Here is a 27,891-nt window from a genome sequence, read left to right on the forward strand (position 1 = left end):
TGAAATACAACTGTTTTAATTGCAAAAGGATACCGGTTAATACATTGAATGAAGCACTGAAACAAGCCACTGTGACATTGCAAAATACCACTAAAAAGGACATTGTACATTTCCAAGAAAAAAAAAAAAAAATTCATTCAATCAGAAAGGCATACATATGAAAGAGAACAGGAGGGGAGCGTATTTACACCATGATAAAGTGTCCTGTAGCTCTACAAAACAAAGTGTGTTGGGAGGCCTCCTCATTCAAGATGTTTAAAAAGGTTTTACAAACAGCTGTTAACAAAGATCAAACTTTCGATGTCCCATTGGATTTTTTTATTATTATCAAAAGACAGTAATCTTAAAAAAAAAAAGGCACCACTGTAGGAGATGAATTCACACCCCCCATCTTACATGGTGGCGGCAGGTTAACACAAGACAACCAACATTTTCTGTTAATGCTTTATAATGCTGTAGCGCTGCAATACGCTGTAGAAAAATCAAGGAAGCGAGACTATTAGCATGTGAGGTTATACAGAACTGATATTTTGACTACAAATGGGATTTTTGTACAAAATGGTGGTTAAAGTGAAGTGAGGTGTCCCTGCTGTTGGATTAGCGGATATTCTTAGCTATTGTGCTGGTGTGACAGCACTCCCTGCAGGAGAAAGGTGGAGTTCACAGCACCGGATAGTTTAGGGAGCACTAAGTGGCAGATGTACACAGCTATTCAAGGATTATCCAGAGGACGGGCACCTACTCTTAGACATACAACTTTCAGACTGTCACATCATCACAATGGAATAACTGCATGGAAATTTCTGTTTTAGTTCATTTCTCATAATGCTATTGGATATAAAAAAGGCCATTCCTAGAGAAAAGGAAAACTATTTTGAACTATTCTTGAATCCAAATGCATAGATGTTAATTTAAAGGATGCTACACTATGTGCAGCATCATTTTTTCATTATATTGAGAAATGAATTGTGGTCACGCATTGTACTGCTGGCAAGCAAACTGTAAAGTGTCTGTTGCTGAGATAAATAAGTAGCTCCCTGCTTTGTGCTTCAGTGTCATCCAATTTAGCGATTCTCAGGCTTGATTCCCTGCAAAGGTCTGAGAAAACTCTGTCCAGTAGATTTGTAAGATACACAATGCAAGTTGTGACGATAGAAAAAGAAATATGGCCATAGAAAGTTGCACACAGAGGCTTGAAAAAAGTACTAGTGTTAAGAGCTCATGTCAACAAATGCAAAGAAATTCTAGTACCCTTGATATAAATTAATAAAACTTTATAAAAATTTAAAACCCACATATAGATTTAGACAACCGTTACGTTTTCATCTCCCCTGTATCTGAGAACTACGCTGAGCCATGCAAAAGGAGAAACTCCACTACAGTTTAACCTGATAAAACTTGAATTGCCTCAAATGCCTCGGACGTTATTTTTTGTGTTAAAAGTAACATGCAGAAATCTTCAGGTGTGCTTCCTCCAGGATATTTAAAAGCATTTTACAACTAATAAAGTTACGTATTTTCCCTTATAGTTATTGGTCTAAAAATCATCATCGTACTTCAAACATCCTACTTTGGCTTTGATACCTTTTATTTATTGGTCTTTGAATTTCACACTTTGTACTATAAAATGTCACAAGTGACAACCTGGCCTAAAAGGGAATTATTTAGACTGTATACTGAATGTGTGTTGGCTTTTCTTTTTTTTTCTCTTCTTTTTTTTTTCTTTTTTAAAAAGGGCCTAATATTTTTTTCCTTTGGTTGTTTTTATGCACCATTAGGTCCTTCAAATCAGGTTTTTTGATGCCCAGTTTCATAATCATTCAGCAATAACATGCACTGCAGTTTGTGAAAATCTAAAACACAGAGGGTATATATTGCCTACTGTCTACGTAGAGGGTCTAAATAAAGGAAACCCCAACACAAAGACTTCTGAGGGCTATGTGGGATGCGTTTTCATAGTTATTTCCTCGTCCTTGATTAGACAAGATGAATGCCAATTATTGCCAACATAAGGATTCTGAGGCCTCCGTTGTTATGGTGGTTTAGTAAAAAGTGTCATCTTATGGTTTTATAATCTCTTGTTCATTTGGGAACATGAATTCTCATTGAGGAGGCGTTGGCTTCTGATAATCCTCTTCAGTTGGGAGCTGCATCCCACACATCCTCACCCTCTGCGGTGGGACTTCATTTTGTTGGCTCTTCTTTTACTTTGACCATACCCTGTATCATGTTGAGCAAATGTTAGACGGACATATGTAGTGACGTTATAGAAGCACAGCAATGAACACTGGGCAGAGATGTTATGATGGATAGCTATACACAGTATTTACAACGGGTTAAAAAGACTGTCTGGCGTAGCAGATTTCCTCTAACAAGGGACCATTACCTTTCACACCTTTAACCGTAGGACATGGAGGACATGGAGGAACGTCACAAATACAAGTGATAAAAAAGTTAGTTCTGACTAACACCCCTAAAAAATTCCATTTGCTGCTTGGAATTCTGTGACCGAAATATTAAAAGCCAGAGTACATCCTTCAACAAAAGGTTTGAGACCGAAGTGACATTTTTACACCGTGAAATCTGCTGGTCCGTGAACTGTGTGCCCTTTTTGAGAAATAGTGGTTAACCTCCACATAGAAACATACGTCTGAACATTAGTGAGCTGATTGTTACAACGTGGTCAAAACCGATTTAAAAGCAAAACAAAAAGGTTTGTGTTATTCTCAAGCAGCAAATGGTGTCATAGCCCTGATGGCTAAGGCCTTAAAAAGAGAAAAAGAAAGGTTCTCCTACAGAACAGGTGGCACTGTGAGTGAAGGTGGAAAGCAGCAGATGTATAAAAACTTCTGTGTTTCAGGCCAAAAAGGAGGCAGGCTGCAGGAGGAGCGTCTACATTGATTCACCGAGAGAGTCATCATCATCCAGAGATAAGGGCAAGTAGAGATCCTGCAAACACAGAGGAGCAAGATCACGTGTGTAAATTCACTGTTAAGACGAAAATAAATGATGGATATGGGGACATAAAAAGGCCAAAAGATGAGAGGAGAGGGAGAGAGGTCCGAGTACCTTCTGCTTGTTGTTGAGGCCTGGACTGTTGGGGGTGGAGGTTGGGGAATGCTTGGAAATTGGGGTGGAGAGCTGGCTGCTGGAGCCCGTCCCGTTGGCTGAGAGAGCCCACAGAAGAGAGGGAAAGAGGGACGGATAAGGGAGGGAAACAGGAGAAAAAGAGGTAAACAGTAGTGTGGATTGGAAAGCGTGCAAAAGAGGCCTAAACCTCTTTCCCTGGCTCTGGAGAAAAGTCATTCCTGAACTGTGGCCTCATTTGGCTTCAGTGTAGGGGGACGCTGTCAGTCCAGGTCTAGGTGGCTGACAAGCTCTCCATTTGTTAGATTCAAACATCTTATTCACTTACTCTGCGTCTGCCACGTTGCTAGGATTCCCTCTGTGTGGAACATTGTGTTTATATCTGAGAGCTAAGCGATGTGATGTAGTTTTGTGTGTTAAGTGCTTTAAAAGAGTTTTTTGTCTATAAAGAGATGAAAAGAATTCTGAAGACTATGAGCCAGATGGCCAGTGTAAATTTGAGCCAATGAGTGTTGAAAACACAACGCTTCATTGTTAATGCCACTGGCTTCATTTAACCACTCAGTCACATTTACAAATGTAGACTTTACAAGCTGTTTAAAACACTTTAAAGTCCTATTATCTTGGAATCTTAAAATCAGTATATCTAAACATGAGCAGCTCTCCCACACACACACACACTTACTGAACAGAGAGTGCAGCGGTTTTATTTAGAGACCGAACATTCAGCTGCAGCAGAGGCAGAGTAACCTTTTCTATACACATTGTCCAGGTTATTCATCTTCTGTAGAAAGCTCATTCTAATGTGGCGATGTTAAAATAAAGATCACTGTGTTTTGTTGTGGGCTGCCATCCCAGGGCCATGCCAAACACATTCTCAATGCATTCAACTCATTAAACCCAGTGCACTCCAATACAAGTAATTTTTGTTATGTTAAAGGCTGAAGGAAGTGCCGGTAAGCAGGCTAACCGTTCTGTAAATTAGACTTACACAGTATTTGAGAATAATATGCTAGGGAAGGCAGGAATGTGGTTCAAGGCACAGGCACAACTATTGTTGAGCTGGTGGCCAACAAGAGGCTTCCATACTAGCTGTTAACCAATCAGAGGCAGGGGAAGCATTCAGAGACCGATAGCAACAAACAGTACTTTATAGTTTTTCGTGTTTTTTTTAATCTGTCTAGATATCGGTATTTCAATAGTAATCCCAGTATTAACTAAAATAGTTATCACTTTTTTGCGCAGGTTCTGTGTATGTGATGTTTTAAATTCATGCCAGGAAAGGTTTAAACTGAAACAGGCACTAAATGGATGAATAGATTTTGCTTTGCATTGTTATCGTTTTATTTTTGCGGCTTTTCATTTATATGTTAAGTCGTCGGAAAAGATAAAACAAAACTAAAAACATTTATTTTAACCTCACACAGACTCATAGCAAAAGGCGCAGAGCATAAGTATAACATACTTACTATTAAGTAATCTTTCCCCTCCGCACACCCAGCATAAAAAAAATTAGAAATCCTCTTCCTTTCTTCTGGTACATGCTTTATGAATGATTTATACTTTTAAAAGCTTTATTTACAAGTAGTCCTTTAATCCCAGTTAATTTATGCAAGTCACAACCGTGTCCTCTGCTATGACCCCATTGTCACCCTGTTGACCTCAGGTATTATAGAGGTGGGTAATGCTCAAAGTTTACTGCCTCCCCAGCACGCTGGCCAACCATCTGCTGTTTCAAAGGCCGTAATCAATAAAATATTCAAGACTGCTGAAGGACTGAGGGACCCCGCAGTGCTGGAGACGCCAACCCCCCGCCTATCGCGTAAAGTGGCGTGAAGATAAAAAAACAAACTGTGGACTACCTGCTTCTGATTTAAATAACTCACCTGCTCCGTCTTTCTTTCAAATGTCAGAGACATTGTCATGCTGTACTGCTCATACTTTAGCAGGCTTTAAGAACACATACCAAAACCTCTATAGGGGTGTGCCATCATGGTATATACCAGTAACCAGTAGGGGAATTAATAGTTTTACAAAATATATAATCTAACATTTGTATAATTTGACCCAGTTATGTGAAGCAAGTGGGTTGAAATGTATGCCATATCTTTCTGAGCGTTTACATGAAAGCGGTCAAAGAAAACAGCTTTTTTTCCCTCATGCTTGAACCCGATCAGATTCCATGGCACCAACTGTGCAGCCAGCTAATGGTTCAGCTATATAAACTCAGACAGCATTGCAACAAATAGGCATAGCAATGTTTTTTGGTGTTAAAAGCTGTTGTTCACATAAAATATTCAAGCACAAGCAGGCACCAGTGTCTCTATTATGTTCTATTGCCTCCTGGATATTATTAAATGTTAAAACGACCGATTGTCAAATATATAGCTGAAAGCTGTTTACATTGTCTTTGTTTACTTTTCATGTTTTATTCATGGATTTTTTTATTTTTATTTTTTTTAAGAATCTGCACTAGGAACATTATTCTAAATCTCATCAGATTACCATCGATGAACAAAGGCTGGATTCTTAACTGTCCCCATTACCAAGTATTAAAGCGGTTTTATGAGGTGTTGTTGTTGTTTGGACCCCCCAGTAAAAACTCGTCTGACTCGCACAACCAGACAACACAGTGAGGAACCAGGATTTTAACTCCTTCTCTGCCTTTTGTCCAATTCCAGACAACAAAATGCAGATTATAGTCAAACAAAAGTTTTCTCTCATTAGCATCTCTGAAATTTGCTAATTTGAAGCAAGCTCTATTGGTATTTTTAAAAATCTTCTATCATTCACTATTGACCCTTAAGGAGAAATCATCGTTATGTTAACCATTCCCTACAGAGTAAGTTATATTTTATTTTTTATGTACAAGTTCTTTTTAAAGCAACAGAAATGGCCTACTTTTATTTCCCACCAGCTCTCTTTGTTTTGATTTCTAGAACAAGGTGAGGTCAGTTTCTGCTGTACTTTAAACAGGAAGCGCTACAGTGTGGGTGAGATAATAATGGGCTCACTCGATTCAGCAGGAGACTTGATGCGCCTGATCGGACCAGGACTCTTAACTGAACCACGTTGAGCTTTGGCTCCCTTCATCACCCTGCATTCTGTGGAAAGAAGCACAAAGAGAGTCAGAAAACATCACTTTCCACAAAGTGAAAAATAAGGTACATGTATTCATATTTGGTCAGAAAATATGAATTTAAACAGATGTAAAAAATAATAGAATACATCTAGGCAAAGCTCTATCTCTATCTTTTTTGTTTTGTTATTTTGATTAACGGATCTTTTAAATAATGATTTCAACTCTGGTGCCATCTTGATGTATACTTGTCTGAAAATCTTTTGCTTAAACCACAAAAAGGATATTTGTTTTGAAGAATTGTTCATTCTGAAAACACAAAATGGAGACTTATTTTGTACTATGTTGTAAATATTGTTTTAACGATGTATCCAATAAAATATATGTATTGCTTTTACAATTAAAAAAAAAAGTATGTCTTGCCAAACTGTCTGAATGCATGTTTACTTGGCATATTGATTGATGGAAATAACAATACAAGAAGACAGTGAAGCAACCAACACACTGTCTATGTGTAGTTTTGATAAGCCAGCTGCTGTGATCCTGAACCAAATCATTTGTTAATTTTCTAAAGGATAATGGCTTTAACTGCCTCATTACAATGGCAGTATGTTGCTTCCCTTTAGCCCTTGTATTTTGGTTTCTAGCAACATAACACCAGTTTTGTGTGGGCCCACAGCAAAGCATGTCCAGGAGACAAAAGCATAAAATACAACCGGTATGAAGAAACAGTTTTCTGCAGAATGAGGGCCACATTTTTGTATCCATCAGTGTAAAGCATGCTGAAGCAAGACAATTAGCAGCAGGTTGGTAGGGCTCTAGACTTCAATTATTGTAAATCAAACCTCAAAAGCGACCAAAATGTGTCCATGGCACTGAGCTACGGAAACTGGCTGAAACACTGCATTGGTGGCATCTTGTTTACTTATTATTTGATCAGATATTACCTTTTTCTTTATTTAGGTAAAGCCAAAGTCCGACTGCTTGTGTTTAGACAACATTGAACTGTAAATAGTTAGATTGCCTTCTTTATAATCCTGGGTTTAATAGCTATTATTTAAGAGTGATATCTGTTGCTTGTGAATTTATGAACATGTATCGCAGTAAACGTTTATATAAATCATAAAAACGTATGCAGTATATTCTGGGTCACTGAACTAATCAGGGTACACAGACTCCAGACATTGCTACTCCTCCCTCTGCATCTTCCCCTCTGTTTGTACTGTCAGGCTCGCTCTTTCCTCCCCCCTGCCCGCTCCCTCCTCTCTTCCACTTTTGATGCTAATTATACTATCTGTCCTCCCTCCGTCTCCTGGGATCGCACCACGTCTGTCTGCTCTCTCTTAACCTTCACACACTGCTGGATACAGATGTACATTCATGCGCTATTGTTTGCAAGGTGTGCCACCACGCCGTTGACAATGCTTCCGACTGGCAGCTTGTCGAGTCTACTCAGTGGTCTCGAAATAGCCCCGAGTCTGTCTGCGAAGATTCCCTCTCAACTGAAGTTGTCGCTGCATAAACAGAGCTGCAAGTACACATGTCCTCCTCTATGTCTGCATGTCCATCATAGTCTAGTATTTAACATAAGAAGTGTGACAAATAACCACAGGGGATTTAAATCTATTTTTGGTTATTCCGCCAAACCTTAAAAGCTGTGTGAGCAGAAGAGAAAAATACATTTAAAAGTTCACCTCTAGCCCAAACAGAAGTATAGAGGGAACATGTCATTGTATATGTGTCTCGGACTTTTGCCTATATAGAATCTTCACTCCTTGAAAAAAAACATCAGAAGGTAAACTTATTTATCTTTGTAGGGAGAATTGCCTTACAAAACTTCATGATTTGAACATAAGTCATCAGTGATCGGTGTGTTGTCGTAACATAATGTGTCACAGACAGGGCTCTCTCTCCTCCTCTACTCCACTGAGGCAAACTCTGTGATGGCTGGATGCTCCAGTCGATTTCTTGTAGTACTGCCCCAAGGTTATTATAGACTGAATGAAACAATTTAGCTTTGGTACCATTGCTGAAAGTAGAGGACCCAGATCATTATAAACGTACCGGCATCTCTACCCTACAAAGATTTGACAAGAAACTGAGGGGAAGAGACAGGATGAAGGGATGACAAATCTGCCCTGCATCAGCGCTGTGTAAGATTAAAAGACATTTAGTAGATACTGAACGATTCGAGGAGGGGACATTAGGTGGAAGTGGGTTGTTAAAAATAGGGTTTTCAGGTCTGTGGGGAGCAGAGAGACTCTGTGAGAGGATTGGTTTTACATTTTCTCTCCTCGACTTCTCAGCAGTATCAGCACCAACAGATCAGCTGGCCTAAACCTGTCACCGGACAGATTAATGGCTCTTCTTCTTCTCTAGCTTTTTTTCTATCCCTGCTGCCCATTGCTGATATCAGACTTCTCTCTTTCTTGGCCTCCTTTTCACATGCATCGTTTCCCTCCTCACTATAAACAAGCACACAGCTTTGTATGTGAATAGAATTTCTTTTACAGAAAAAAAACATTATGGTAAGTCTGAAGAGGCCCTGATGGGACGGATATATTAAATGACACCCCAAGAACTACTAAGCTCTCAATCTATTTGGACATTGTCATTTTATATAAACACAATACATCATACATTTTAGGTTTTCAAGTGCAATGTTGGAGACTAGGGGCAGCATATCAGAAACATATTTTAATTTGAATGTTCTGGATTTTATGGAAGTTTAATTAGGTTTCCCAAACCCTATTCTAAAACTATTGTGTTGTTTTAATGTGTATGGACAACTCCGGGTGTCATTTCATTATATTTCTCACAACTATAATGTTTAACTGTCTTTTGGTCGATATTGCTGCATGAATATTCTAAAGCTCATACTGTATGTTAACCATGGTTTTACAATAATATTGCACAAAGTTGATAAACTGTTCACCACCATGTCTGACTACGTCTATGATGTAAAGTACAGACTCCTGCTTTCACGCTCACCGTTCTCATCCAGAGAGAAGTCGTCCTGGGCGTAGCGGAATTTCTCTGGTCCACATGCAATGAAGACATCGTCATCGCCAAAGAAATCTTGAAGGCAGGTAACCTGTGAGGCCGAACGGAAGAAAACTTTAATAAAGACCCTTAATAACCTGGCATCAATTTGTATCATTGATAAGAGTTTAAAGCAGCCCTAGTGGCTCTTTTATGCTGTGCTTAGGGCACACCAGTGCTTTGAGCTAAATGCTAACATGCTCACATTGATGTTGTGAATGCTAAAATGTTGATGCTAAGCAAGTATAAGGTTTACCATATTCACCACCTTAGTTTTGCATGTTAGCATGCTAACATTAGCTAATACACAGTTACAGTACAGCTGAGGCAGATGTAATGTCATTAGCTTTGAAGGTAATTAAATGTTGGATAAATATAAATGTTAACCTGATGATGGCGCTAGATAAAAGTTAAGGCATCACCACAGTTATTACAATTTATATCGAGGGGAACATGAGTGTGTGTGGCAAATTCATCCAATAGCTGTTGAGATATTTTAGCCAGGAGCGGTGGCCCGACCCGACAGATCGACAGCGTCGTCCCTATAGCCGCGCAGCTTAAAATATATCAGTTTTAAATCGCTAATCAATGCCTTTAGTGCACTCTAAGAGAGTTACAGAACCTGAGACTACGCATTTGCCAAGAGAGGTTAATCCGTTCATATTCATCTTATTATATGTTGTTAATATTCATAAATTAATAAAAATGCATTTGAAATGTTAATTCAGGCCTAATTTAAATTAGTCTGATTTAAATTTTAATCCATACAGGCATTTCCAGCATAAGGAAGCATTGCTAATTGCTGTGCAGAGGAAGCAGCATTTGATGACAGAAACACAAATGCTGATGAACTCTGTAAACACAGCCTTACGTGGATAAATTCACTGAGTAAAGCTTTCCTTGTCTGCAAGCCAAAGGATTTAGTCCGCTTTAAGTAGTAGTAGGACACCTTTGTGTTTTACTTGTCATGTTAACATGCCTTTAGGTACAGCAGATGCATTTAAACAAAACACACACAAAAAAAAGGCACAAAAAAACAAAACAAAAAAACAGAGTATAATGTTACACCTCTGCTGTAATGTGTAAATGATTCAACTTCCTTCCCCAGGGTCTTTTTCACTCTATAGCAGCTGTTGACACAATATGGCCTGAGTGGACAGATGTCTTTGGGCCACACCTTCTCCTCTGCTCTCCATTATACAGGCGCCGTTACCAGCTCAGGCACGCCTATTAAAGCCATTCAAGCTAAAAGCTGTGTTTCTCCTTGGTCGTTTTTGTTTATTTTCCTGGTGCAGATGACATTTGTTACAAAGCATCTCAGCCTCATTTCCAGTTTGCCTTTCAACACCAGATGACGTTTGTCATTTCTCACTTGAATTATTAGATCAAGACTCATTAATTGAACTACAGCTTACTCACTGGCTTTATTCATATTTTGAGGCTAATTTTCTAAAAAACACAAGACTCTCACTGACTCAAGCCTCTCTTGCTGGTCTCTCTGAGGAGGTCCATGGCCCGAAAGGTTACCCCGTGTTGGGACGTTTGCCAGGATAGTCAAGATGCATCATGGTTTCCTTTGTGATACACATCCAAACTATGAGCTGCAGATAAATTGGGAACACCCCACCCCAGCAGCTGCCATGTTGATTCTCTGTCCTGCTCGACAAGCTAAAAGTTTGTGGCGGTGACTCGCAGGCGAGGCATCCAACAGCTGTACCCCTCTCTGGGTCCCACAAGATTCCCTGGATACAGGCCTGAAAGATCCCGGCTGAGGTACATAGATGGTGCTTTGGCTCCAGGGATCAAAATCTAATTGGTTTTCCAGCCCAATTTAAAAGGCTGAAAATGTGGGTTTCCTTCTGTGTGTTCATTGTCAAGAGATTAGATACATGTTACTTTCATTAGGTTAAACTGTTGTGTGGCAAAGAGGGCACCTGACAGTTAATCATAAAATGGAAGCATTAAGGAAGCACTCTTTTCCCCCACAAGGCCAGCGGGTGGAGGAGAGGAGATGGAATGGGAGGGTAATGGATATTCCATGTTTTAATAGCTTTAAGAACAGAGCTGATTAAAGGGATAAAGTGTTTATCCAACAGACGTATACCTTAATCTGCTTTAACAGAATCTCCATTTGAAATTAAGATTCTGTCCTCTCAATTGGTTTCTGACAGGGAGCACTAGTAGTTTATTATTTCACAGTCAATCCATCCACTCAACGAAGAGGTTCAACGAAGATTCAATATAAATACCTCAAAACAAAGATGTCTGTTTTTGCAGAGGAACTTTTAAAAAGAAACCTTTAGAAGCATGCTCTAAGATAACTTGGATTTGAACCCTTGTTTCAGAAAGCATTCATCCTCTTTAAGAGTCCTTAGCAAAAACATTGAATCCTTCTAAGCAATCCTACTAATCCTATTCCCTACAGGGATCACTTAAGATCCGCATTATGTGTACAGTTACAGTGTAGATCTTTGACCAGTGCTCTTTGCATCATTAAACTCACAAATACTGTAATTCATGTACAGTGTGTATCCAATGTCTCTTAGACACTCCAACTATCGCCAAAACCTGGCCTGCATGTGCACATAACTAATATTAACATTATAACTAGGCATTTGTTTCTCCTCTCACATGGGATGTCTGTCCTCCGGTAATTGTCACAGTGAATTTTGGCCTGAAATCCGTCTACAGTTGATAGAAATGTTGTTGAAAACTGATCTGCTTTGCATGCGATCAGATCAAATGTAAAATGTCAGAGTACCTTTGAAACATGGCTGCACTGAGGAAAGGGCAGGCCAGCTTGGGAACATTTGAATATAGGTTAAGAAGCATCCGCTCTCAATTTGAAAAGGTCAGTCAGCTCTGTCATCAGACCCACCTGGCAACAGAATCTAGGAGGACAACATGAGAAGACATGATGCCATTTATCTTAAAGCCCAGACATATTTTACATATTGCACATGCAATGCACACATTAGAGCATACATCTATATACTGTATACAAATTTGTGTGTTTATTGGAGGAAGGTGGGTGGGCTTTTCTGACAAACTGGCTCCTTCCAGACTCCAGGTGCCCCCCACCCTCTGTCCCACCAAGCCCGTCCCTAATCTCTGACTCACCAGCTGTCAGGACCACATGACCCCCCAAAAAACAACCAACACCACCAGCAGCTATGCAGGGATCCACCGTCTAAAACAACTGAATTATTCAGAGTTCCTTTGGCCCGACTCTGGCCGTTCGTCCACAGGCCGCAGACGTGTCATTAGGTCATGGCAGTCGAATGGTAAATATAGAAATTAAGCAGGAGAGTAGGCCACAAGTGTAATTTCCATAGTTCCTGTGGGTTTTTTATTTCAATATTTGTTCTACAAAAACGAAAAGGTCCGTGAATTACCTCAGATTTGAAAGGTTTTACCTTTTATAGGATTCATTCATTAAACCACAAGGTAACACGCTACAGTGAAATTCACCACAACATACTGTAAACCATGGCCTTTATGAAAGTTAATACAGTTAATGCACCGTATGATACCGATTATATCCAGTATAAAAAAATATGAATGCATGTTATAAATGAGAGAGCGAAGCAAATAACATATCCTCCTCCTCTGCTTGCAGAGAGGTCATGTTTCACTGTAAATATGACAACTTGTGTAGTACTACAACCACAGTGTGAAAAATAATGCGTCATTCTAATCTGGGCTGTGCAGTGCGTCAAAAGGGTCCGATATACAGTGTATATTATTTTGTGAAGGCAATAGTTTCAGGTGTAACTCAAACTGTTAATCTGCCAAACAAATATCTCAGGTCAATAATGTTCAAACAGCAGCTCTTTGCCACAGCTTGTGTGTGAAGCAGCAGGAAACACTTTTAAACAAAGCTCATGCATCCTTTGTCTTCTACAAGCAGCTGCTTGTCTTCAGCTCATCCTTTCAGCAGCTCAGCCAGAGCAATAATGAATGAACGACTGATGATTCTCCAGGTCCAGTATCTGTCTCATATCTGACTCCGCACAGCCATGTTAATTGATCCCTGTGCAGAAGAAGAGCTATTCAATGCTGCATTATACCATTTGACTCTCTATCATGACTCATCTAATCAGTACTAAATCTGGCAAAACAGTAAAGGTTTACCACCAGTGGTAATGAGTCAGCAAATGGCCAGGCAGTAAAATCGAATATAACTGATTACACTAATCTGCTCTGACAGATACAAGGGTTTCCTTCTGCCGCCATACAAATCAGCTGGAAACAAAATAAATAAAGTCTTGAATTAGGACGGATGCTTTGCATTGAAGCAACATTTCAGCAGAGGATATGATGGCGTGAGATTGAGGGCAGAACATTTAACTAAAACAAAAGATGAATCTCACGTGAGCAAATTATCTTTGCTTAAAATGTTATATTGGGTAGTCTCAGCATTACCGAGCTATGTGAGGGAAAAGTGACATATAAACTAGAATTACCACCTCAAGGTTGTATGCCTCCACCAACCAGTCAAGTGGCAGTTTACATCCATGTCTGTCCAGACTCAAATTATATGTAGTGAAGACTTAAGGTGTAATATATATATATATATATATATATATATATATATATATATATATATATATATATATATATATATATATATATATATATATAAAAGGTATTAAGTATTTTTTCTTGGCAAAATGAAAGTCAATAATGACATGTATTATTCCAGTGAACAATTTCTAGGAAGAAACATGCTGTCTTCACTTAGAGAATATTTTTACAGAGAAGTACAGAGGAATGATAGAGAGCTTCGTCATATGGTGAGACGACAATCACCTGAAGCTCAACATCAGCAAAATCAACGAGGTTTTGATGGACTCTCAGAGAAACAGGAGGTCCCGTGTTCTGGTTGTCATCCAGGGAGGGGAAGTGAAGAGGGTGGACTAGTACAACTGGACTGGACTCACAACACTAAAGCCCTTTTCAGGAATGGACAGAGCAGACTGTTCTTCCTGAGGAGACTCCGATCCTTAAGTGTGTGCAACAGGCTCCTGCAGATCAATCCCCTCAAGGAGTTCCTGAGATATCACGTTCACGAGAATGGGACGGACGGGCAAACGGACAACCCAAAAACATGGATAACTATGTATGCCGGCAAGGAGGCATAGAAATCTAATGGCTGAAAAAGAGCCAGTAAGACCTTGCTCTGCAAACCCATGGGGAAACTCCTACACCATTTTCTTCACTGTAGGCACACAAACCTGATCAATATCAGTGCCTCTGCACTGAGTGGAATATTCCTCCAAAATACACACTTGTCTCCATTTTGTCCATTTCAGTTGAGGGTTTCACAGATGGTGAAGTATAAAAGGCAATCATAGCAGGTTGTCTGCTTTTGTAGCAACAGCTCAGATATAATTACAAGACAAAAGTCAAATCCAGTAGATCAAATCACAAAGGAAGACGATATTTAAGCAGTCGCACTACATGATCATTATTGCCGGTTGCCTTTCTGACCTGTCTGTGACCTCGGTGCACTGGTACAGTGTCTGTGTGCTACTGGAGGTGCTCTGAATGCATCTGGAGCGCAGATGAGCCAGTTAGGCAGCGATATCTGCACAGTCATGGGGAGCAGCTGGTGCCTGATGTTTTAACCCCACCCCTCCCCAACCCTGAGGAAGCAGGCTTTCCATTTGGCTGACTGATGTGGCGTTAGCATTATTAAATTGTGCTTCCTCCTCTTTCCCCCCCTGGTCATGCTCACTTGTTGATGTGGTCCTTGTGCAGGAAAGGGGGGCCTGTGAGGGGATTCAGGCACAGAGGAAGCATACAGGCTACCATGCCTGCTCGAGATGTTTCATCATGGGGACCACACCCCTTTGTCAGCCTGATTGTCTGGCTCTGTTTAACACGGTGTGTGCGAGAGTGTGTGTGTGTGTGCGCGCGCGCGCGAGTGAGTGAAATGTGGCTGCAATGAGCTGTGTTGATGGGTGAGAAACCGAGAGCAAGCAGGTAAGACCCAATGTAAAGAGCACACTCAGCGTATTACAGCCATTGTCACAAACTGAATCCATCACGGCAGAGCTTATTGCCATGACAACTGCTTCTGCAGCATGGCAAAGAGCAGGCAGGCTGCAAGAGCACTGATAACCAAGCAAAAGCAGGCTTTTCTTCCCTATTACTGGATGTATTTTAGTCGTTAAGAAGCCCTAAACCCATGCCTGTATCCATATCCTATTCAGTGAATAATTTCTTACCGCAAGTTATTAACTTTTAAAGCAAATTGGAATCTTTTGTTCTCCGACAATAACAGTGTGACCTTGTGCCTGAAGCATCTATTTCTTTACCTCTCTTTGTTGACAAATCAATTTAAAAAAAAGGACTTAGATGCAAACCTCATTTCTAAACCAGGTCAGAATAATGGGCACTCAAATCCACTAAAGACCCCTCTGCAATGCTGCAGACTCGCACTGCAACACAATGTACCTTCAACATATTTCATAAATAATGACATTTGGATTTGGCTATTAGATTACTAGACGAAACCCATGCCAACTAGCAAATTCAGATGCATAAGCAGTGGATCTTAGATGCAAATCAGAAATATTCTCCGATGCAAACACCTCTATCAAAATGGAATGAATACAAAATGGCTGTCAGCAATTAAATAAACCCTGATTTAATGTAGCATTTAGAAGCAGTTAGGGCAAATCAAGAAATGTACTTGCATGGGGAATTATTTTTTCCCCATCAGCAAAAATAAAATGATCTTAATTTGCTCTAGGAATGGAGAATGACTCCTGAATCCACTGGCCCCACCCTTCCTGATTGAAGCACCAGCAATTGAGGGGAAAATGGGAGTGATTTTGTTCAGAACACTGACAAAGAGAGGAGGGCAGGCTCTCTTCAGAGTCTACTCAGCAACAGACAAAAGAAGACGATCAAGAGTGAAAAGTAGGCATTTCAAAAATGATATGAAAACCCGGATGACCTCTCATCTTGGTCACAAACTGAGCTAGAGTCCACCGTCCTTCCAATTCACACCCAATGATGGAATGTATACAGGTAAAAAAAAAAAAATACATGACATGAAATTATTTCTTTTTTTAACCAAAGGCTTGCATTGATAGTAAACTCTCACACCCGCTACAGGATGTGGTATCTGACAGACCAGTCCACACCAGCTGGGCTCTCTTTGTGCCTGGGATGTGGTCTCCTAGCAACCGGTCCCAGCAGCTATCGCAATGGAATGGGAAGAGGAGGATCGGCGCAGAGTCAGGGAGGGGCGGGCACTGCATCAATATTGCTTCTACCATATCACCTCCACCACAGAGCAGCTGCAGTCTGCCTCTGCACACAAAGACACCGCAATAATGTGTGCCGCATTTCTCACATTTCTGTGCATTGCAATGAAACTGGCACGAGTCTCAACACCAATGGACACTAATCATGAAATAATTCATCTATATCTACAGTGATGACAAATATGCTCAGATTGAAACAACTACCATATGGCGGCTATTCAATTAATTTTGAAAGAGAAAAATGCATGGCAAGAACCAAACCATAGCCCAACCACAAAGATAAAAATAAGTCATAATCCATAAGACGGTTACGATATCCAAACATTTTAGCAAGTGTTTCTGTAGGAAAACCAGTATGAGACCTGGGGCAGCCAGACTGCACCCCTGGGAGAGAGCATTAAAATCAAATTCCCCCATCTATCATTTCAGCACCCCCCTCCCCCTTCCTCCAAGACATATGTGGTTCCAGCCTTATTAATACAGGAGGAAATACAACTGAAGTACAACACCTAAAGGAGCTCAGCAGGGCACGATCCCAGTCCATCTGTAATGAATAATACAGGAAAAAAGGTCCCAACAGGAGAATTAGCGAACATTTAACCATATCAAAGAGAGGACTGAGGAACAGATGTCCATGTTCGTATCCACACATGCTTTCACGCTTGCACCGCATCTCCGCCTCTGTTAATTAACTGCGATTCACAGTAGTCTGGAAAGCACAGGTATCTGTGTAGTCAGTTACAGGTGTGGCAGGTGTGAGTTTTGAAATGATCAAGGGGAAAAGATAGATCAGTACCTGCGTTTATAGACATTTTATCATGGTTGTTGAATGTTTTTCAAAACCTTTGTCAAAAAGGTTCTCCCTACTGCACAACAACTTGATTTTTTTGTATGACCACATTCTGACATTGCACCCTATTTTGTTGGAACACACACATTTTATTTAGGGTCCATGTCACAGACCTTTCCACAGTCTTCCAGGTGGGTGACCCTGCATGGTGGCTGCTCCAACAACTATGAATAAAACATTATGCCCTTTTAGCTTAGCCAGTGTGTTGAGAAAACAGTCTTCCCTGGGGAGTGACTTTTAGGCAAAGTTAAAGCATGTTGTGTGCCTCATATTGATTATTTGATTAGCTTTCGCCATTCTTGTGCTTTAGTATTAGCTGCATTTACAGCTGAGTCCCATTACACAGTATGTCATCTGTTGATCTTCAAGGTAAGGCTTTAGTTGAAGTACCAGCCTACACAAGAAATGAACACACTTTATTATGACATCAGTATGGAATTGAGGCACATCTTAAATGTGACTGTTGCCAAGCCAAATATTGAATGCACTCTCTCACAATCTGCACTTAATTGTCTTTAAAGCAAAACATGTGAAAGCATTTTCTTGCCTGTTGCTATCTAGCATCTATGCTGGGAAACCATACATTAACACCAAACAGAAGTCAGAGTCAAAAAAGAGACCTATGGAATTATTTAGAAATATAAATATATCCTGCTGGTTGAGGTAGGTCACAGCAGGTAAGCAAATTAGTTAGCTTTACTAACTAGATACCCAAGGTAGTCTTAGTTAGCCATAAACCAAATGCATATTAGGATGAGTTTTCCTGTGAAATAAAGAATGTCTGATGTACATCTTTCCCAGCTTAGATCGTTTATTGCCAGTGATATGCAATGTTTGGTGGTTCATAAAATCAAGTCATCCATCTTAAATTTGTTAATTCAGGATACACTGTATTACCTTTAACCTCATTATTGTGTGTATATAAAATACAGGTGTGATGTCAACACAAGTTTTTACTGCCCACAGCCAGCTAGTGGAAACTAAACTTTATTCTCAGAGGGATTCCAGTGTCCTGATTTCTGTTTGGCTACAACAGCTAAAAGGATCTGTTAACTGAACACCAGAGAATGGTCAAGGTTGGTAAAGACACTTTGCCCTTTATTCTGTGGCTCCTTTTACATGACATAAGAAATGTCTGTGTATTTTGATCCTTGTCATGTCAACATTGGAATTCAAGCTGAGAATCCAAATGTGCCAGCAAGTTTAATAGATTGACTATCTGGTGACAGAAGCTAATCATTTTTTTTGTACTGAGCTCAGTTATTGCAAGGATTACGAGTAGGTACATTTACTAGCTTCAGTGTCCTAGTTGACAGTAGCTACAGTCACATTTTATTGTTAAGGTTTTCTAGACCCATATTCTCACCGATTTACTAATATCCCAGCGTGCACCATCTTAAACAGAGTAACAATGGGGACAAAATGATCAAACAACAATACAGGGTTTGGCCTTTTGTACACTACCATAGTGGGTGGAAGACAGAACCTCCCAGGACTATTGAGCTTTTCAGTGACTAAAAAGTAACTCCACAACAAAGGCTGGTGGACAGGATACTAATGGTCTGCACCACAAGACAGGAGAGTATGTTGCCTCAGACTAAAGTCAGAATAAAGACTGCAGACAATATAGGCCATTGTGTACACAGGTTGTTCTCATGGATGCTCGAGGTTCTCATGGACCTTCTGTGTCACTGTTGACTGAGGGTAGGAGCACACATTTTGTCCTCTACCTACTGGGTCCATTTTGAAAGTATACATGATGATAAATGAAACCACTGAAGACGCAATGTGATTGTTTGGGGTATTTTATTATAAGCAAATAATTTTGTTTTCTGCTTAACTTTGATCCCGATACCTGGCCGTGTGTGTGGATGTATGAATGATGAACTGTCCTCAGTCCTGACCACACATTTTCCTATTAAGTAGCTTTGCTTACATACTGTACTGTACCACCCTTGTTCCAGTTATTCCTGGAACAAAAGGCCCTGTCCTGCATTAAACAAATGTAGACAAAAAAAAGGCATTAGCTGCTTGGTACATTTGGTTTTTAGATGGTTAGTTTTTCATATGCAACTTTGGTTTGCAGCAGCACATGATCCAATGTTTGTTTTACCTGAGAGCATGATGCAAGCTGGGAAATGGCTAAAGGTGAGACATACCTGCTTTCCGTCAAGTGTGTAGATCCTCTTGACCGCGCCGCTTTCGAGTTTAATGGCCTCTGTGATGTCGGTGAGCACCTGCTCGAAGGAGTGTGCCGTTTTCTTATTGAGCAGGACGCGCACAGCCTTTCGTGGCTTCACACCGCTGCGCATCACCGTCACTAGCTTGGGTCGAATAAAGTCCTTGCTCTCTCCTCCGGCAGCTTTGGCAACAAAGGCTTGCATGTTCTTCTGGCTCGCTGAGGCCTTTACATTCACGGACCAGTTAGGGTTGACGTTCTTTGTGTAGTCAACCTTCTTGTAGATGTTCTCTGATGCACAAACATAGCTTTCCCCTGGGAAGGCAAAGAAAAATTGGGTTAGTGTGTTGTAACACACTCAGCTATTTTGATACACAACTTTGATACCTGAGACTCCCAGAGGTGTCCACTCAGAAACATTTGAACCTGCAGGAACTCAAAGTATGAGATATCAAGACCAGTGGGGGAATCTTTGGGCTTTCACATCTTGGATTTCATCTGACATCGAGCTAATGTCACAACTAAAAGTTATTTTACTTAGAAAATAGCACATGCTGCAGATGGTGTCAATACAAACTGTTCACAGATAGGCTATGAGCAACCAGATTGGTTCTGCAGAGAAATGTTGCTAGTTTATCCAAATGTTATTTTTGATCCTAAGATCTCCACACAAACTAAATGCCATTCATCCCCATCATGTTGAGGGAACAGCAGGAGTCTCGGGATTGTATGTCTTAACACAAAAAACTACAGTATCTGGTTGGTTAGACTGCACTGGGAAACATGTTTTTGTGATTTGAATATTGTTGGTTTAAAGTAAACTTCAAAAGCCTTTTGAGACAGGACACAAACTGAGATTTCTTGTTAATGTTTAGAAGATCATTTCATGGCATAAAATGCATATACAATTAGAGCATTTCATTAAGTAAGACATCTGAAATAATGGAACAGATACGGTGTTACTGTGCAACTATGAAATATGCTGTAGCTCACACTTGCATGTCTTTGTTGAAGCCTGCTGAAAGACTGACCTCCCTGTAGGACATTATTTAGTCATACAGGATCCAAGCATTCTTTTAACCATTTTTCAAAATAAAAAAAAAAATAAAAAAAATATTCTACAGCCTTAATCACAAATGTACTTTTCCTTAGTTGGCCCGTCTTCATCCAATTCTCGAAATAATCTATTTTCATCGCCATTTATCGACTTCCAGTCTTTACGGCAGATTATGCCATTCAGACAGGGAGAGGTGTTAAAGTAAAAGCAAAATGCAGCAGGAGGAGAGTTGGAGAGAAAGAGAAATTTAGACAAAAGGGGAATCCAGAAGGCAATAATTAGGCCAAATGTGGAGAAATTACGGCAAAGACAAAAAGGCATAGAACAGGATTACACAGTGCAGAGGAGATTGAGCAATTAATTATACCCCACAAGAGGAAGCACAATGAAATGCCCCCCACCACCCACTGTGCTTACTGTGCTGCTCCCCGTTTACTGCAATCCCCACACACATGCAGAAAAGCACATAGATGCACACACACACTCCTATCTTTCTTAAGCAGCTCAAGGAGCAGAGATGATCATCTCATTCTGAACAAATTAAGCTGCAGTTTATCTTCTAGCTTTAGCCCAAGTTCACTCTGTCCACCTCGTTCCACTTTTTTAGAAAAATCTCATAAAGTGGGCCAGGGCTTAAAACGTGGGTCATTTAACTGGGTCTTATGAATTATTCTTGAGAAACATCTATTTGATGGCTGTTGATCGAAAATGTATGGTGCTGCATCTAGGCAAAGGTTTTCCCTGAAATATGACTTTCCTCAGGCAGGCCAATGCATGGATCATCTTGTCTGGTGCCAAGCAAAGACTTTATGGCAATAACCAAAAAAGATTTCTAATCATCTTTGGCAACTTTCATAACATAAATCTCTAAGCCTCGTAAATCACTTCTGATGCCAAATATAGACTAACAAACAAACACTAACTCATTTACACTACTTCATCTCTCAGACAGAAGCATAAACTGATAATTAACATCATGAAATATGTCATGTAAAATACCTTGAGTGCTGAATCAAAAACTCCACTATAAGTGAAAATACAAAAAGGTGCAGTTTCAATTGGGTTTTCCACCCTCTGTTACTATGGATGCTGATGGAGACGCTTGAGAGTAAAAACTCACTCCCAAATTGTGACTGGAGGTTTCTTTAATGAATTAAATGCCAATATCATCTGTTAATGAACCATTTATCCCATGCTGAGCTGTAGAGAGACGACTTTACAGCTCAGTATGAACCCCTGCGAGAGTCTAAAGCTAAACGCCCAAAAACTGAGACCAGTGAGTCTAATTAAGCCCAAGATAAAAGCTCACAGCTTTACAAGCAGGTTCAAGGACTCTTTGACAGCAGACCCACAAAATACAATGTTATATGAGTAACAGGTTGTGTTGTTGTTATGTAAATGTGGCTGTTTAGATCAAACAAAGCAAGCTTTCTCAGTTTTTAAGAAATTCTCATATTTTCCTCGTAATAGCCTAACAAAATGCAAAATGTGCATGTCACTCGACTGCCCCAAAGTAACCCCTCAGATTAGAAGTCGATACATGATATGAAGAGATTACAGGAGTCTAGACCGAAAAGATAAGACTTCTAATCTCAGAACTGGAAATGTTATTCTTCTAAATCTTCTCAGCACAGAAACTGACTTGAAACTGCAGATCATCTTCAAAATGGTGGTCAATGTTTTCAATTTGACCTCACTCAGCAGCTCTACTAGGGAACAAAGAAACTGACAATCCATTAGATTACTCCTCTCATGATGCGTTAAATCAGATATGGTAAGTGGTTGCGGTGTCCTACTACATATGCTTACCTTCCTCTAGCTCATCCATTGAGACGATCTTGCGTGTGCCATCAATAGTGAAGATGAAGCGGACACCTTGTGGCAAGTTGATGTGGTCAGAGAGCGAGCGTGTGAGGTCAGCCAGCAATGAGTCAAAGGTGCGGAATCGGTCGTTGGCCACAGCGTACACGATGCCCTTGAAGTAGCGGTCTCCGTTGCGGTAGAAGCGCACCTTTTTGGCTTTCTTCTCATTGGTGAGGGCCTGCAGAGTGCGCGTGCGGTAGAAGCTGCAGTGGGCGCTGTGGGTAGGGCTGGGAAGTCCATTCAGGCGCCCGCCCCGCGGGTTACGGGATGCCTTGTCTCGCTCATCAAAATGTCCAAAGTCTAGCTCCATGATGACTGAAAGTTGAGATGGTTTTGACAGATGTGTGGTGGTGATGACCAGCTCCGGAGAGTCTGGAGAAAAGAAGGAAAACAATGTATGTAAAGTAATGTATCACTAAGTTAAATACTGCAATAATATGATTTACTATTTTGGCTTGCTCCAAAAACATAGCCCAGGCAACATGTTTTAAAAACAAGGAATAAAGTGACCAATTAACCATAATCAACCTGATTAGCCATTTCAACCTAATATATCCTCTAGTATACTAGGGGCATTTTTGCTAACAGTCACCAAAAAAAAAAAAAAAAAAAAAGACAATGAATTTGGTACAAACTAGTATTAATTCATCACTGTGAGTTACGGAGTACATAGACTGTTACAAAATACAGAGATGTGCATTTTCACACTTTTGACATTAGGAACTGAATTCTGTAAATCTGTAATGATAGTAATGGTTTAATTTCCATACAGGTGGACAATGAATTAAACCACTAATCATTTTAAGTAAGACTAAAAAGGACTGGGTTTGAATACTGGTCTTTATGCTCCAGCCTAATACCGTGTCTGTATTGAACGCAGTGATAGTCTTGCTTCAAACAGTGACACATCCTGACCACTTCAAAGAACACTGTATGTGTAGGCTCATCATTTTACCTAAATAACATGGTGCCTCAAACCCTTTACAAATGATCCAATGGGACTTCCACCTTCTACACATTTAATACCTTGTGGCACCAGGCAGTGGCATTTTTTAACAAGGAGTTCTCATGTCATAAAATAGATCATGATTATTTTAATGTCATGTTTACATCAGCTTTCACTCAATACAGGATTTAAATATTGCAGGTACACAAATTGAATTATATCCACAAGAAATTGCATGTTAAGTTGGATTTGCAGTTAGCCAGAATACAATCATAAGTACCTTGTACCCACACTACTGTGGATCAAATTCATGAATTAAGAGGATATGTTTTGCTTATAGTAAGATTACAATCCAACATCTGCTTTGGCTTAACTGCTCCGTGAGGCATGTAGCACATACGATAGGTCTCTTCTTCTGTATTCCGCCTACATACACCTGTGAGCAGTTGTCTCACTTGCTTGGATAAATCAGTAAATGGCACAAGGCCACTTTTATTTTTTTTTTATTGCATTAGTCAAAACCAAAGTCACATTTTCAAGACTCTTCAGTCAGTGAAACAGAAGTTTATGTGGATCTAACTGTGAATAATCTTTCATTGATTTCACACAAAATGACCACATTTTCCAATCCATTCATACTCCACCAACTGCAAAACACTATATATCTGCAGCACCTTGTTCAAATGCTAACACATTGTTTTCAAAACTGATAACACATTTAAAACAAAATGGAAAATGTGCATTTCTGCAGTAACCATATTGCAATATATAGAAAATCTGATCAGAATATTTTATTTTAGTATGAGTAATTATACTATACATGTTGTTGATAGGGTTTCCCTTTTGTAATTATTATTGCAGCCCTGGAATTTCAGGAATTCTTTTTTGTTTCAATCTTTTATTTTTCACAATTACTGTATACAAACATACAGAAATAATAAAGCATATTGAAGCAAATTGCTGATTGAATCTTGTTACATATACTTTAGTATAGTCAATACAGTGGATATTCTTATTCTATAATGAAATACTGATTTATGTGAGAAATAATTTAAACTTCAAAGATACAAGTTCATCATTTATGTAATGCTCTTTGTTGTTCCTGTTTTTATATGACTGTTATGAGTGACAATGTATGCTTCCTGAGTGACAATTGTTGCCAGTGTGTTGTTCAAATGAGCTTATTTTAAGTGTTTTGGTGCAAGTGGGATTAACTGTTTGGCCAAGATACATGCTATACAGACTGTATGAAGAGTTTTCAAAGAGTGGCTTTAGTATTGACTGATGCTTGTTAGCATTTGGAGAAAAAATAAAGTACAAGGGTACAGTTTCAAAATAAGTATTTGATATATATAATTTGGTAACTTGCTGATTGTTGGTTTAGACATGTGAAATCAATTAAGCCCCCAGGATCTCTAGGAACCAAAAGATGACATATCACAGTATTGTCCCGACAGGCTGATCTGCTCTCAGATGACTCAGGATGTGTTTGTCACATTTCTCTATTTCTTTGTGGTTGCTAATATGCCCAGCCGTTAATATGCTGCCATTGTGTCTAGTGTAATAAAAACGCATTTAGTGCCGCGTGGCGGCACAGCCAGACCAGTGATACTGTAGATGTGCACTTTTCAGATTTTAGACTCTTACAGCAATGTTTAATATTTAAGTGCAATAAGTGAGTACAAGTGTTGTCAGTGCATTTCTGCCAAGTTTCACCACATTAAGACTGAATTCGAAGCTTTCATCATTTAAAAGGAAAATGTTAACTCTTGTTATTTGTCCCAAAATAGTGGGGATTTGAATGTTACAGGATATCCAGCTCTTCCTGTTTCCTAGAAATTAAGCAAAAGATGCATCTGTTCAGCCAACAAACAATAAACCATTTATACTATGGGATGGACTGGCCAAAGGCTGGAGCAGCTTTTCTATTCAAAAGACTGGTCTCTTCCTGTTAACCTCCCACCTGATGAGCACAACTCCGTTCTCAAAAGCCACAAAAACTCATTGAACCATACCATTTAAAGTGAACACTGAAAAAAAAAAAAAATTAAAAAAATAAATAAAACACTCACACCCACCCACATAAAAGAGGAAGTTATCGGTGCCCAGTTTAAAGCTCAGCTCCATTGACAATCTGATTTTCAATAAAATGTTCTTTAAAAAATAAAAAACCTTCTCAAGAGTGATCACATCCTTATCTTTTGATTAGCGTTTGCCGTTTAGTAGTTTGCTATCGGAGTAGTCTTGCCCTAAGAATTTCATTTCCCAGTTTGACCCAGTGACCAATGTTTCTCTGTGCAGATGACAGATACAGTCTTTGCAAACCAAAATAAGATAAAGATGTCATGCATGTCACCTGTTTTTCTTCCAAGTCATAATTAGCTTATAGACTTGACAATATTGACTATGAGGTCACTAGTCTTTGAACTCATCTCAGAGTGGCTTGTTAATAACACACTGTATGTCTTTTAGAATGTTTAAGTCACTTTTTCCTTATTGATAACATTAACGACCTGACATCACAGTTTGTCTTCTTCGGTCATTCAAAGACTTTTTTCAATCTTGCACCATTTTGCAGCAATTTTCAACCAAACCCTCGGTGAGTGGGGTCTCTCGTTAGAGGAATATTGCACACTATTATCATTTATCAGCTTTGAGTGAAATTATATCGCTAAAATATTAATTTACAGTATTATGTTTTACTAAAGTTTTTTCACTTCTTTCACATGTCGGATAGATTTTGTCTGATGGTTGACAGCAGAACACCATTGATTCTATTTGAATAGAACTGAAATGACTAGCGGATGAATCAATTACCTGATAGACAGGAGATTAATCAGCAACTATTTTGATAATCAATTCATCGTTTTTAGACATTTCCACAGCAAAATGTCAACTGTTCTCTGGTTCTAGCTTCTCTAATGTGAGGGTTTGTTGAGGATCAATGTAAACCTAAATATCTTTAGGTTTGAGGAGTATTGATCAGACAAAAGACATTTGAAGATGTCACAATAATATTATATTGTGATATTGATCTCAAACGTGTCATGAAGTTCTACTTCAAACATTTAACATGTTAAAAAGTCTCCTCAGAAGCCTCTACTGCCTCTTTCACCATTTGTATTCCACGCATGTAAACCAATGCATGAAACAATGTCTAATAATGCTCATTTGCTCTAACAATTTGTAATTCTTCATTGTCCTCCAGGTTTTATGCCCTACAAGGTGCATTTAACTATACAGTAGAGGACCACGTTGATTAAAAGGAAACATCTGCCGCCACCCATCCATGTGGCAGGGCCCTCCAATCCCCTGCTAACCCCTGGCTGTGCTGCTGACTGCATGAGGTTTTATGACAGGCACGCTGATAGGGGTGGGACTTCTGGGTGCTCCTCAGCTGACAAAGGCCAGGTTTCAAGCCCATCTGCCGCACTAATGGGCAGAGCTAATAGTGACCCTTCCCCAGTGGAGCATCAACTAGGACAGTCCATTGTCTCCAACAGGGTGCCTTGCCTTCAAAATGACATCACCATGACTGCTGCTGCTGCTCCTGCTGGAGGAGCAGCCGGCTCATTCTCCAGCATGAGTCCACCAAGTATAGCTTGTTAATGGAAGCAATTATGGTACACTATTAAAGCTTTTCAGTGTGAAACTACATGACATCTAGATATACATGGCTGAATGATACACTACATACTTCTGTCAATAGCTGAATATAAATCACCATCACAGCTAAATGAATGCATTCTCCCCAAAATGAAAGCCTCTTCTGAGCATTAAGCAGCACTGCAGCAACATTGTGTGATATATCACTGATATTTTTGGCTGGTTCTGTGCTCCTGGCTGAGCCACCCACACACCACCCCGGTGACTACACACTCCTGACAAACCAGCAACCACATTATGACTCTCCAGTCATCTTTATCCAGAGCTGATCTACATACAGTCATCGGTCTAGAAACACCACGCCGCGCACAGCTATAGTTTTTAAATCACAGTCGCAAAAGGAAGAAAAAAAGTTTCCCGATGCCACACTTCTCATTTATGATGGATGACTGTGGCCACATGGAAGACTGCAGCGGCAGAAAATGCAAGTTTTTTTCTTTAGGAAAAAAGGCGGCTGGGTGTGCGCACACCTACTCACAATCCACCTGCTCAAATCTGAAAGCCTAAAAATATTTATTCCACCCACAATATACCTGCAATGTCATCTGCAACTTGCCCACTCCAAACCAGAAGAACGCCAATTTAATTTCTCTTTTAATCAGTAAAGTATGTGGATAATCACACCCAGTAAGACTCACCTGCGTCGCTGCTTGCGAAGAGAAGGGAGTGTGTGTGGGGGGGGGAGCGTGCGTGGATGTGGGAGTCGATGCAGCAGGATAGCGGCACGCCGTCTCTCCCCTCGCCTTTGTCTGCTTCAGTCTGAGAGCCGAGCCGCTGCCTGCCTCACTGGAGGAGCCACTGGGTCCTAAAGCCAACGAGCACTGACTGGACCCGCCCACTGT

At 39.9% G+C, this 27,891-nt stretch overlaps 1 protein-coding gene across 1 annotated transcript; it reads right to left on the reverse strand.

Moving 5' to 3' along the window:
* LOC120544449 (neuronal migration protein doublecortin-like) lies at positions 1-27,859 on the reverse strand. Its single transcript, XM_039778195.1, has 7 exons — positions 27,688-27,859; positions 22,384-22,809; positions 19,498-19,832; positions 9,158-9,260; positions 6,102-6,191; positions 3,070-3,167; positions 1-2,949 (listed from the first exon to the last, which is right to left on the reverse strand). Exons 2-7 carry the CDS (start codon positions 22,745-22,747, stop codon positions 2,893-2,895), a joined length of 1,047 nt encoding a protein of 348 aa, XP_039634129.1. The 5' UTR covers positions 22,748-22,809; positions 27,688-27,859; the 3' UTR covers positions 1-2,892.
* Between the last annotated feature and the right edge of the window lie 32 nt (positions 27,860-27,891).

This window comes from Perca fluviatilis, chromosome 16 (assembly GCF_010015445.1).
Source record: "Perca fluviatilis chromosome 16, GENO_Pfluv_1.0, whole genome shotgun sequence".
NCBI lineage: Eukaryota > Metazoa > Chordata > Actinopteri > Perciformes > Percidae > Perca > Perca fluviatilis.